The sequence below is a fragment of the Sinohyriopsis cumingii genome, chromosome 6 (genome assembly GCF_028554795.1).
Source record: "Sinohyriopsis cumingii isolate HCF-2022 chromosome 6, ASM2855479v2, whole genome shotgun sequence".
NCBI classification, from domain to species: domain Eukaryota; kingdom Metazoa; phylum Mollusca; class Bivalvia; order Unionida; family Unionidae; genus Sinohyriopsis; species Sinohyriopsis cumingii.
Genome location: NC_142966.1, coordinates 75,807,728 through 75,821,341, shown reverse-complemented (window position 1 = coordinate 75,821,341; position 13,614 = coordinate 75,807,728). Strand labels below are relative to the sequence as shown.

Below are 13,614 nucleotides of genomic sequence, written 5' to 3'. Positions count from 1 at the left end.
TTGCTGGTGAAAAGTGTTCTTGAGTGGAATTAAGAGAGATATTGCTTGGACTCAGGAAAAATATGGATTCATATGCAATACACAAATCGCTGTCTCATCTGCAACATGTACTACCACATAATCTTCCTGGAGATACCTATAATAAACCTTTCACACAGAATGTTATACTGCATGATAGCTGATCATATGTTGTGATACATATGTTCAGCCATTTACTAGTGAAGGCAAGACAATTAAATATATATTTATACCTTGGCTTTGTATGGGTACGCCTCCTCTGTCTCTATACCATACTTCTTGATGTACTCAAAGGCCTGGTCCATCCAACCGCCACTACAGCCCTGGGTTCCGAAGTCACCAGAGCAATCGACCAGCTGCTGTTCACTAAGACTGATCAGCTTACCGGTCTTGTGGAAGTTCTGACCCTCCAGTGAACCTGTCTGAGAAAGAGAAGAGCAAAGCAATTTAAACCCTTTAGTTTTGTCCCATAATTCAGACATTTGTCAAGAAAAGAATATCATTAAATCCCCTCTCCCACATATAATATTCTTTTTATGTCAAAGTCTTTGAAACTTGTTCACCCTTGTTCTCATTTCATATCCTCAGTGGCTCAAAGTCTAGACTTGACTTACTACCCCATAATATATGGCAGGTTGGCTGGGAAAATAACTCAAATGGCTGACTGATACGAGTCAAAAACACTGCAAAACTGCCTATGCTGTAAATCACCAATCATTTACATGTCATTTGTTTAAACTGATTGTCCATATGGAACAAAAAAATCCTCATTGATTATAACTGATATTCTGAATAACGGATTTTTGGACAAAATAATCGTCACCTGAGGAGTCTAAAAAACTGGAAATTTAATCAATTTTTGTGCATAGTAACAGTGAAACAACTTCAGGAAATGGAAACTATCACGTTTCTGATGTAAGAATCCAGAACTGCAAACATGTACTGTAAAAATACTTACTGTGCTGAATGACCAGCATGAGCCACACTGACCCTGAAAAAGGAAAGATAGTAAATATTAAGAACAGGCTGAAAACCCAGATTTATCTCAAACTGTAATTCATCAGACCTGGGCATGATTGGCTTCTTTTCAATGTGAAATATATATAAAACTGCACACATGTTTATTTACAAGTTGGTAAACAGAAAGTGTCCGATATGGCAGAAAGATGTCAAGGCTGCCATGCTGAAATGCATTCAAAAGCCAAATCAAGCGTGTTCTCCTACGCACCACCAATGGTGACAAAATATAAACATGGTTTTGTATGTATTACATAACTCATATTTTACACTTTTGGAATATTCATAGCTTTAAACAATTTGGGATTTGTGAAAGTCTGATTCACTGTATCTAAATACATTAACATGAAGATGTCAAAGAGACACCAATTAAGTTCCAATCTGGGTATGTGATACAGAAGCAGACTAATTATCTGAATAAAAATATCAGATCAACCATGTTATGGTTAAATGGGTACGAAATAATAATGTATACTGCTTGACTTTTACATTTAATAGCTAATCTATAAGGAAACAAAGTATGAAGTGTGCAAGCTTAACTGGGAAGAAATTGTTTTTATAAATATATTCAACTAGTGTCCAACTCACATTCCAGGATTTCACAAAATTGTTTTTAAAACATTTTATTGTGAGAATCTTGTACATGGCACAAAATTTATACGAGGACTTTACTCTGCATGTTTCATAACTGCAAGAACTCTAATCCTAACCTTAGTTCTAACACTAGTCAAATAAGAATGTCTTATATTCCATCACAAGAAGAGAGTAACACTCCTTAGAGGCAGCATTTCTTAATGTTCTGGTTTAGCTAGAAAGGGTGAGAATGCGACAGGTTGAGTAAATGAAGTTTCATTATCTATCCATATTAAACATGGTGTACAAAACAGTATCCATTAGTTTACTTTTCCTAGTAATGTTGACTAATTAGCCTACTTACAGTCACTTGGCACAAGCAAAATACTTTATCATGTCATTCACTGTGCTGGGGAGTTACCAAAGTCAACCCACCAAATAGACCACAATACAGAGCTACTTTCTTTAATGACATCTCAATTTAGACTGATGCTAAATTAAAATCTCTCTTTAAATAATTAATCTCTTAACTTTTAAAGTCAGGGTTTCAAAACCAACAAGACAGACCTGTGTACAAATGATACTAAGCATATTTATAACTTTTTCAAAATAATTAGGCGTAAAACTGATCAAAGTGGTGGACCTTCAGATGTCCGTTTCCCCTCCACATTTCTGCGAGAAAATTACAGTTTATTTAATCCTCACTTTGTTCTTAAATTCACTCTATCTTTAGAGTTAAAAGTTAATGATGATGATTATTCAAACAACACTTTTAGTAACAGCGATGCTAATCTCTGCTATGTGTCCTACACGTGCGACAACAAAAGACTTGCTATTCTTAAATTAACAAGATGGTTATAACTCGTTAATATGTACTTTCACGATGCCTGACCTATGTAAAACGCATTTTTCTTGGCAGGTAAGTGGTTCTAAAACTTTATCATGTCCAAAAATATGCCAGTGGTCATGTAATCCAAACTCTGAACCCTTGAACATGCAGCAATTACATGTCCTTGGATGTCATCATGAGTGAATTAAATTTTTGTTCTGTTCTGCACTCCAGCAAATGTTTTCACACAGTAAACCAAGAATAACAACAACAGTCCCAGCATACCTGGTCCTTAACAGGTGTTACATATCCCTTCTCTCTCCAGTCGACTTTATCAGGCAGCATCACATTATGTGGGGGTAGGAATGTACTGCAGGTAGTATCTGTTAGATTGACTCTCATCTTTACACATCCACTATGCAGTGCATTGAACTCTTCTGCTTTCTGAAAAAGAGAATACCATTCATAAACATTATATGAACGTATAGCATAGCTCTGAGTTGTGAGACTGCCAGCATCTAACCCTTCAAAGTTTGTTTCTAAAATCTATTAGTTAGCGAGGCATCCTTGTCCTGCAGTTTTTAAGATAGGATATTGTACCTTAATAACTGAATTTCCAATAAGATGTTTTCTGTGAACTGTCCAAAATCCAAATAAAATCTGATCACCAATTTTATTTTACATTCTATATAGACAGGACAATTTTAAGAAGTATGCATAGGTATCCAGAAGAAACTTGGGTAGCTGAAACTTTTCAATTCAATTCATTATATCTGAAAAAGGTATTGCTGAGAAGCAAGTACAAAAACATTCAGTGACCTATATTGTATAGTGTGTATGATTTTTATTTTTATTGTAGCTTTAAAAAAATAAATCAGTCATATCACTACAATGTCTGCAGTGTGGCCATTTATAGTGATGTTTAGCACTGGGGCATCATGCTGCAGACATGTAGCATGATGTTACACCCAGTCACATTATTCTGACACCAGGCCAACCAGTCCTAACACTAACCTCTTAATGCTGAGTGCCTAGCGAGACAGCTGTAAGGACCATTCTAATAAGTCTTTTGTATGACTCGGCCAGGGTTCAAACCCACGACCTCCCACATCTGAGGCGGAGGCTCTAACCACGAGGCCACTGCAGTGGTCATATGGTGTAGTTGAAGGTTATTAATTTTCCTCCGCTTAGTCAACATTTGGTCTAGTATTCTATCCAGGCCTATTTACTATCACAGTCCGGATTTGCTATTTCGGCCACGTTGCTTTTGAATCCTCCAACATGCTTTTATGCTATTTTGTTTTCAGCTAACCTCTAAAAGACGTTCTGTTAAATAAGCATTCTGTACCTGATTCCAGGCTGCATCACTCAGTGATACATTTTCTTACAACTTCCTGGATAAGTATTTCAGATAATCGAGGATAATTACCCCGCTACTTAGCCATTATCTTCATACCAGGACTGAGCAAACTGCTGGTGAGCAACCTATAATGCTGGTTGAAGCATGACATTCATGTGATCAGCCTAAAAAGATGTTGGGGGGGTGGGTTGTTTGATGGGGGTCTACTGATAGTGTGTGCTATATTACAGTCATTTCCGCTATCAGCTCAATAGGTATGGTACATACTGCCTTTCAAGTTGGTAAAATTCTCCAAAATGGTTCATCTATGGATGTCCCCTTACAAGACAGTGACCTTTCCTTTTCGCTTTTTGCACAAGAAAGTTCCCTCCATAGCATCCATTAAAAACCCCATAAAGATAAAAAAAATCACCACAGCTGATTTTAGAAAGATTCCAAGCTTACTGAATAGACCGATCATAGCAAAACAAGCATAACAAATAATTTTCATTCACTCACAGAAACCATCTTATAAGCTGATTTTACAATAACCAAATCAAAGCATATAATTTCTATAAAAAAATTGATGGAAAGGAATATTCCTGAAGTCAATTATGTTTCTTAAACAATCAACTAACACAGGAAGCACGTGTTTTATTCTGACAGAAGTTAAGGTTTATTGACAGCCTCTTGAATGTCAACAAATTCAGTCCTAAAAAGCCCTGATCAATTAATTACAATTTTCAACTTCCTTGCATACAGATCTTATTTAAACCACACAGTGAGCTTCACTAAATAAGTTTGCAAATAGGGCCTACAAATAATCCATAAAACAGATATTTTGTTGGAATACAGGATGTAATGCCAAGCTGCAGGTTAACTTGTCTAGGTAAAAAAAAATCTCTAACAAATTTTACATTATACTGCATCATCAGAAAATACTTTACCAGATCTGAAAAATTGTTCACTCCCATCCAGTAACTTTTCTCTCCTTTCTTGTATTTCTGGTTGTGGATCTCAATTTTCTTCATGTTCTCAGTAAAAACAGAGCGCCTGTAGGCTTCCTCGTCTGTGCTCTCATACTGTTTGTCTAAAAAGGTAGAATAAACCAATACTAAAATCTACAGATCTAAGAAAAGGAGAGATTTCCTAGTACCCATAGGCTATAAATAGGCTCTGTCCAAGTAAGAAATATTTTAAAATCACACTGAATTTCTAATTTTAGCGATTAACACCCCTCCATGTATTCTGTTGTTTTTACTTGCTCAATACAATGCCCCCTTCATATTCACCTCTCAATACAATGATGGCTGTTGTATTAGTCATACTAGATACAAGTCTGGCACACTTTTCATTTAGGCCATTCAAAAGAAATAATGAAAGCCATTCAAAAGGAGTAGTGATAGCCATTCAAAAGGACTAGTGATAGGATTTTCAAGATGGCTGTTGTATTAGTCATACTAGATACAAGTCTGGCAACCTTTTCATTTGGGCAGTTCAAAAGGTAGTAATAGGATTTTCAAGATGGCCATTGTATCAGTCATATATCGATGTAAGGCTGGCACCATAGTAGTTAGGGGGGATACCCTAGCCTCAATGGGAATTATCATTACAGGACCCCCTGGGACAATCTAGCCTCAATGGAAATTTAACATGGAGAAAAATCGTGGGACAATCTAGCCTCAAGGGGAATTTAACATGTGAAAAAGTCTTGGGTCACTCTAGCCTCAAGGGGAATTGAACATGGTGAAAAATCGTGGGTCACTCTACGTACAAAGGGGAATTTAACATGGGGGAATAGAGTTTGGGTTTGTCTATGGACAAGGGGAATTGAATATGGGATTTTTTTTTAAATTTAAATGTAAATTTAAATTTAAATTTAAATTTAAAAAAAGGGGTAGGCAATGGAAAGGCTATCTCTTTTCGAGAAATATGGCTGGCCCTGAAAAGGGCCTTTGGGTTTTCTTCTTCTTCTGCTTCTAATTTCTTCTTTTTCTCCACCAAGTTCTTATTTTATCTCCTACACTCTTTCTCTTCTTCTCTTTCTTTTTTTTTCTCCTGCTCTTCTTTCTTCTTCTCTTCCTCCTCTTCTTTCTTCCTCTTCTAATTTTCTTCTTCTTTTTCAATTTTTTCGTTCCATTTGCTTATTCTTATTCTTTCCTCTTCATCCTCCTTCTCCTCCTTTATCTCTTTCATCACACCACTAATCTTGTCCTTAACCTTTTTTAAGTTATTAATTTCCATCTTTACACGATGGGGACTATAGGAATAATGGTCTTCAACGAGTTTTATTAACATCTGCTCCATCATTCCTAAGTTGTCTAAAACGTCTTGCAATGTTTGTATTTTGTCCATTTGGTTAGAAGCCATCTTTTTTGTAGAATGGTTTGAACGACGAATACTGTGGGTTCTTATAGTGAAAGCGCGGACGTGAAGGAAAACATCCCCCTAAAACATAAAATTGATCTTACCTAGATCATGACCCAACAACGCGCGGACGTGAAGGAAAACATCCCCCACTTTTCTCATTTCATATAATCAAACCCAAACTATACTCTCCACATACGCTAAGAAACAATAAAGAAACCCATAATCTACTATTCACACAAACGTCCTTGAACATTTACAAACAAAAACACACAAACACATACACTCTCACTAATAATAAAGAGTTAGTGTTTATATTCACACTACTCTACCTATACACATTGGCAAATTAATAGTTATTTCTTTTCTAGAGTATTGGGGTAGCCCTGAAAAGGGCTGGGTTTTTTTTGAACTTCATGGACACCTGGTTAATGGTGACACCTTCCAGGCCTGGCGCCACATACACATCTTGTCCCCCAGTTACTTTTTACCTTTTTGGAGGAGAGAGCAGAGGCAGGATATGTGGCTTCAGAATCCCAATTTTCGGTTTCCGGGATTCTGAAATTTCTTCTTCTCTCCTTTTCCTCCTCCTCCTCTTCTTTGTATCTTCTCTCCTCCTCTTTGTATCTTCTTTCCTCTTCTTTATATCTTCTCTCCTCCTCTTCTTTGTTTCTTCTTTCCTCCTCCTCTCTTATCCTTCCCTCCTCCACAATGGCTTCCGCGGCCACTTCATTTAATATGCGCCTGGCATATTCCAGATGCACATGAAGTTCCAACAGTTCCTCCAGTCTCGTGTTCATTTTTGGTGTTGATCAATCAACAAGGGTAGCTAGACTGCCGAGCGAGTTTCAATTTATAGTGAAAGCGCGGACGTGATGGAAAACATCCCCTAAAAACATAAAATTGATCTTACCTAGATCATGACCAAAAACAACAACGCGCCGACCTAAAAGAAACACTCACTCACTTTTTTATGCTGCCCATCACTATTTTAAAATTTTTTATAAATCACTTCAATAGACTATTTACATACGCAAAGCAATCCAATCTAACTCCAAATATACACCTCAAACACCAAAAAACATGATTTTAATCTACTATCCACACCAACGTACGTGAGCACTTACAAACACACAAACACATACACTCTCACTATCAATAAAGAGTTAGTGTTTATATTCACACTACTCTACCTACACACATTGGCAAATGGATCGTTATTTCTTTTCTAGAGTATTGGGGTAGCCCTGAAAAGGGCTGTTTTTTTGTTTGCTATGGCAATCTTTTTTAGTTTCTAAGAATGCGATGTCCTCTGAGGATAGACTTTCTGGCGATAGGTCTGCTTCTTCGGAAAGAGAAGAAGAACTCTTTGGTGTCGATACGACAATCGACAAAGCCTCTGTCAGCTTCAGGTTGCTGCTGCTGCTGCTGTTGCTGCTGTTGCTGCTGTCTCTGAAGTCTGTACTTCTCCGTCCATTCTTCTTTTTACCTGTTCATTTCTTCTCTGAAGAGCTCTTCTATCAGGTCTTCAGTGATTTTTAACATTCTCACATTCTCTATTTCTTCTGGCTTCGGTATCAGACTGTGTCTGACCCTATGCAAATTCACGTAGGCTTCGTTGAGCTTAGCTAGTTTGGAACACATCTTCTTAGGAGGATGAGTCGACAATGGATGGTTAGACTGGAAACAACCCCGGTTCTTAAAGTCAAAGCGCGGACGTGAAGGAAAACATCCCCCACACGGTTTTCGAGCCGCAACGTTCAGTGAGTGTCATGAGAGGGATAGTAAGAAATTAAAGAGCATCAATCCAACATTCTTATGGCTAAACAAAAGACAAAGGCATTTTTTTTCAAAACACAACATTTTTTATTCAAAAATCACTTAACACTAAACAACAACTCTAACATTTTTAACAATAATCCAACATGATAACATCAAACATTTTTTCAAATCACAAACATTTTTTTCTCAATTGGCAATCTACTTTAAACAGGGCTGACAACGTTGTGAATGAAATTGTGATTTCCACTGTTGGAAATCATTAGGCCATTGATGGACACTACGTTTCCTAGCTTGAGACAAAAGATAAGCATAATGGTCACAGAACCATCGATCTACTTTCACATCGTTTCTAAAAGAAGAACGAGGATCAAAATGAGTTACTAAATGTTCTAAGGAATAGCCCAGGCTGCGATGATGCAGAAAATACACACAGTACTGTCCACACACCAAGGAATCTGTGCCTTGTAATTTCACATTATTGAATCGGGTGGTTTAAGCATTTCTTCTCATAAAGTCGATGATATCGTCTTCCAAAGGGGGCAATCCGTACGAATCGAAATATTCCACACATCCTTCTTGAGGAAAGTAGACGGCTACCCAGTGGGTTCCTGGGAGATGACTTTCGTCCGTGTTGATGACGTAAGCTTGATGGTCTTTAGGTTTGCGATGAGGGAGTTCATCTTTAGCACAGACGACAGGATTCCAAGAAGCCGTATACGAACTGTGGTTCAAAAGGTAATAAAGTTCCCAGGTATCCATTGATTTGTGTGTTTTCTTCTTCACAGGTAATAATAAGTCGTCAATTCGATCCTGACTTTTTGCTTAAAAATGTCTGACGAGTAACCGTTTCTTCGTTTCGTCTCCTCACTCTGATTCAGGAGAGCTTCGATACGATGGATCTCTTGAGTGGTTAATGGTGGACAAGAATGTTCACGCAAGTCTTTATACCACTGGTGCAACACGTCTTTGTTCCAGATGAGACTCCAAGCTTCGTCCAGATACTCGTCCAATTTTTCTTCTTGACTCAGCATCAGGCATTTATCGTGTTGAATTTGACTGGGATGATCGTTTTGACATCCATAGCAATTTTTCTTGATCAATTCCGTCATTTTGTCGACCAAGTGTTTGGCAAAACAGGAGACTAAATGGGCTTCTTGTTCTGGCCATCTTGACTTCATCATGAACACTTCTTCTTTTTCCACACTCTCCTCACATTTCATGTCTAAAGTTTCTCCACTAGGTAAAGAGGGATAACAGTCTTCCATGGCTTCTAGTAATCTAGAATGACTTCTCTCAAACTGTTGATTTCTATCGTATTATCGAATTCTGCATACAGGATGCATACGAATCTGGCCGGATTTTATAGGGTGGAAATGTCCCTCGTCGCTGCCTTGGTCTATAGTGAAATCAAAAGCCCACAAAGCATAGCCTCCTGCATAATCCTCGTACGTAATACCGTGACTAGTATTGGTTCCTAACTGTCCGGTGGCTTCGTACAAGGACAAGTACGATCTCAAGTAATTCTTCTTTTTAAAGTCAGGTTCGAAAGGTCGGGTACACAAGGTTTTGCCATCGCGACTGACTTCGATTTTGGACACGCCAAAGTGTTGAAAGTAGAAAGGATTTTTTTCGGCAGCTCCGTTGAAGGCTGTATTCTCGACGATACCAACGATCAAACGTTTGGGTAACTGTCCTTGGAACAGATAATCTTCGATCATGGATCGCTGTCCCTTGGGAATGGTGAAGGTTTTCACTTCCACGCGTCGTATGGGATACTTGGCGGTCGTTCTGCTCAACGTCTGACTGATGTCGTTTCCCACTTTAGGTAACACTTCCACACGGCGTACGTAGAGTCTGGCTTCTTGGATTTTGGTTTTGTAACCGTCACTATCAGCCATTAAATGGAAAGCGGTACTGCTCCGATTCAGTCTCAGGCGGACATCCACCCCGTTCAGCAAATACTTTTCTTGCAACCACATGTCCAAATGCAAACGATCCATCAGTTCTAAACTTGTGTCGACTCCCGTGATTCTCTTTCTTCGTTCTACAAATCCATCATTGTTGTCTTTTTTTTCATCAGTTTCCAATATTTCAAACTTGGTAGGTTCGTCAGCTTCCCATACCACACAGGCATTGAGATGAGTGTTCTTGGTATCTATTCCGTACGTCAAGAGATTTTCCAGGTAGGCACGATAAGGGTAAGTATCCATGCTGCTACTGACCAATTTGTTATTCAAGTACAAGTCCACTCCACTGAACAAGGAATGCATGAAATTGTTGACGGGAGCTACTGCTTCATCGTCTATAGCACCTCCAGTCTTATCTAGAATTTTGACTTTCAGGTACAAGTAACTGCTATTCAGATCGATGTAATCTTCGGGCTGTCCTTTGATTTCAAACTCGATGGGAGCGGAATCGGTCAGTGAGGAGACGGGGTGAGATTCCACCCATTGGGATTCTTGCATCGTCATCATGGTGGGGGGCATGGCAAACAGGTCCAGTTCCGTCTTGGAACAAGCACAAGATTCTCGGTGCATCATTTTTTTTCTCTGTGTCTCAATAATCGAAAACGTCTAAGTCTCGAACGGTTCTTCTTTTCTTGGCCTTTCTAGCTTGAAGTCTGGTGAAAGGGTGTTTTCTGCGTCGTCTCTTTCTGCTTTGTCCTTGCTGAATGCCTGCAGGGCAGGGCATTTATAGGTGTTTCTCGTCGACCCAAAAGGTCTTTGCCCGTTTGCAGCAAGACATTTTTGCCTGCCCTCATGAAGGCTTCTTTAGGGTTTTGTTTGTCGATGATGACATTTTGGAGAAATTCTTTGCCTTGCGTCAGTGCCGCATCTTTCAAGGCGTGCAATCCGCGTGTCACCATCGGTTTCAACACCGGGGCCACCGAATGAAAGGCCGATTTTAACATATCTCCTAAACCGTGTCCTCGCTGTCGAGCAACCCCTCGGTACACTGGATACATGACTTAAGAGTCGTGAGAAAACCGTTTCCGAAAATGGAGTTTCACCGTGACTTTTCCTTTGGTGAATGGAATATTTTGTCCCAAATCTCCTTTTATAGCAATGTTGACCGTGTCCAAATACGACTTGCTGACCGGCAAATAGTGAGGATGGACAAATTCGCGGTGGACGTGGTAAGTGTTTCCACCTTCCTCGTCAGCGTTCGTGGCAGAATCTACTTTGAAAGGAATGACACGCAGTAACGGTACGGAGGTGTGTCCCACCACGTTGTACTCCACCACATCGGAATACACAAACATCAAATTCAGTCCTTGGTTCAGTTCTACCGGGGCACGAAATAACTTGCTAAAAGACTCGTTGTCGTAAACGATTGGTAATTCGTTTTTCTTAATCATGGCCTTTCTCATGTCCATGTCTCCGCCCAACATGTCAAACAATTCATGACAAAATAAAATGGACATGATTTTACTTCGTTCAAATTTCATCAAGAAGCGACGAGCTGCTTTGTGGTACTCCATGGTGACACTTTTGTTGACATGCTCCAAAGCTTTCAGAAACACGACATTAAACCTGGAGGTTATGGTGCTGACCAAATGTTGACCACTAAAATAATAGCCTGGGGGAATGAACAAGTGATAGGTGGTGTACTTTTGATTTTGTGTACGGGTTTTCTTGTCATATTTGACATTGCTATCCATCCACTGTTGCATTTGCTCGTCATGAACTTCCACATCAAAAAAATTTTGATTGGGAAGGACATTGAGGACTTGGGTCGGGTGAATCATTTCTACTAAAGCCACTTCCCAATGGGCTTCGTGATCTAACTGGATGGCTTGAGGTAATTTGGCCGTGTAACAGCACAACGTGTTCTTGGGAAACACCTCCATGGAACTGTCACTGGGTAAAGTTAAGTAAAATTGGTTTTGGAGACTCATAATTCCAGAGTTCTGTAGCTGTCCGAGGGGATATTACTGGATGTCAGAGGCGTGTCTCCGCCCAAAATGGGGTTCTGGTTGTGGTTGTTGGAGTGGTGACTGACACTGGCACTGGACACAAGGTTCCCGTGGTTCCCGTTCGAGGAGAATTTCAGGGAGGGATTGGGAAGCAGGTAACCGATGCAACTGCTCAATAAAATGGTCCACAATTGTTTGTCTCCTTGTTGCAAACTCAGATTGGCAATGGCTGCCCCGATGACACAATACACCACGAAGATTTGGCAGAAAAAGACGATTTGCGTTTTAGGCACACGTTCTCCACACCACACCCACAAGGGTTGTTTTTGTAAATCTTGCACAGAAGAACTAGGTGAAGCAGGAGTGGTCGACGTAGCTGCGTCTGCTGTGTGAAAGGGCATGATGGTCACTTCTTTTTATAGTCGATGACTTGTGAAGCGTCGATCCAAGAATCAAAACTTGGTGGATATCCTTTCCAACGTACTTTGACTTCTTTGACACGTCGTTTGCCCACTTTACGGGTTCTGCGTTCGAGAATGCTTTCGATGTCGTACACGTCGTCTTCTTTTTTGGTGACACCTTGTAACTCGGGCAAATAAAACGTTCCTTTGAGCACTTCTCCGTTCATGTCTTCCAATTTATAGACGGCAGGATGACGGCCATGCACTCGTCCAGTGACGCGAAACAATTCGGTCGTCCAGTTAGGTAAGTAACCTTTGTCAAAAGTGCGTTTGGTTTTGCCAATGCGCACCCAATCTCCTACGGTCAACTCTCCACTTTTCTTGGGGACAGCCCTCGTCGGGGACGTACCGAACAGGAGCTCAGACACCAACACTTCGTTCTCGGGAGTCACGTCTTGCGGGGCACGTCCGATGCTTCGATGGTAAGATTGGTTGTACGCTTGCACCAGGTGCGGTAAGATGTCGATGTACTTCAGAGTGTGGTGATGCGTAAAATATTTCCACATGCGTTCTTTCAAAGTGCGTTGAAAACGTTCCACGATGCTGGCTTTGGTTTCGGGATTCTCGGTGGCAAAAAACTGAATGTCACATTTCTTTAATTCTTTTTGGAAAGCTTGGTTCAGAAATTCGGTGCCTTTGTCCGTTTGCCATCGAAGAGGGTGACGACCGCTTTGTTTCAACACCCGTTGCAGGGCTCGCACTAACTCGCTGCTCGATTTGGAAGTCAAGGGCACGACCAAGGCAAATTTGGAAAAGACGTCGATGACACAAAACAAATATTTGTAGCCGCGATTGTAGCTGGCCAAATGAGAGACATCGGCTAAATCGGCTTGCCATTGATGATCGATGCCTTCCACTCGGGTGCGACTTCTGGCAAACTTGCGTCGAATGGGTTTGTGTAAAGTGTAGGTAGCTTGTTCTTGTAACCATCGTTGCACTTGAGGTAAACGGAGACTTTTCAGTCGAGTATTGGCAGCACGATACAATTTTTGAACTCCTGCGTAACCTGCAGGATGCGAGGGATCGTAGTAAATGCTGGCTAAGAATTTTTCCATTGTTTTGTCTTGGTTGGTGTGTTAATAAGGCACCCACTCTTGGAGGATGCTACTCTTTTTCTCTTGGGGTATTTTCTTGGATTGCAATGCTTTGCGTGTGCGGCCGGCAATAGGTGTTGAAGAGGAGGATGTCTGAGCGGGGGATATCGGTTCTTGTTTCACTTCTGTCTTCACTTCTGTCTTCACTTTCTTTTTCTCTTGTGATGAAGAAGGGGTGGCCATCATCTTTTTAATCCATCCAAATCTGGAGGTAGGTG

At 40.2% G+C, this 13,614-nt stretch overlaps 1 protein-coding gene across 1 annotated transcript in view; it reads right to left on the bottom strand.

Moving 5' to 3' along the window:
- Positions 1–13,614, bottom strand: part of LOC149797237 (procathepsin L-like) — a 59,493-nt gene that overhangs the window by 29,622 nt on the left and 16,257 nt on the right. Inside the window, exons 3-6 of the mRNA XM_089961936.1 lie at positions 4,724–4,866; positions 2,723–2,881; positions 977–1,009; positions 252–440 (exon numbers count right to left, since the gene is read on the bottom strand). Of these exons, the coding sequence (XP_089818062.1) occupies positions 252–440; positions 977–1,009; positions 2,723–2,881; positions 4,724–4,866 (524 nt within the window). The remainder of the gene's footprint in view (positions 1–251; positions 441–976; positions 1,010–2,722; positions 2,882–4,723; positions 4,867–13,614) is intronic.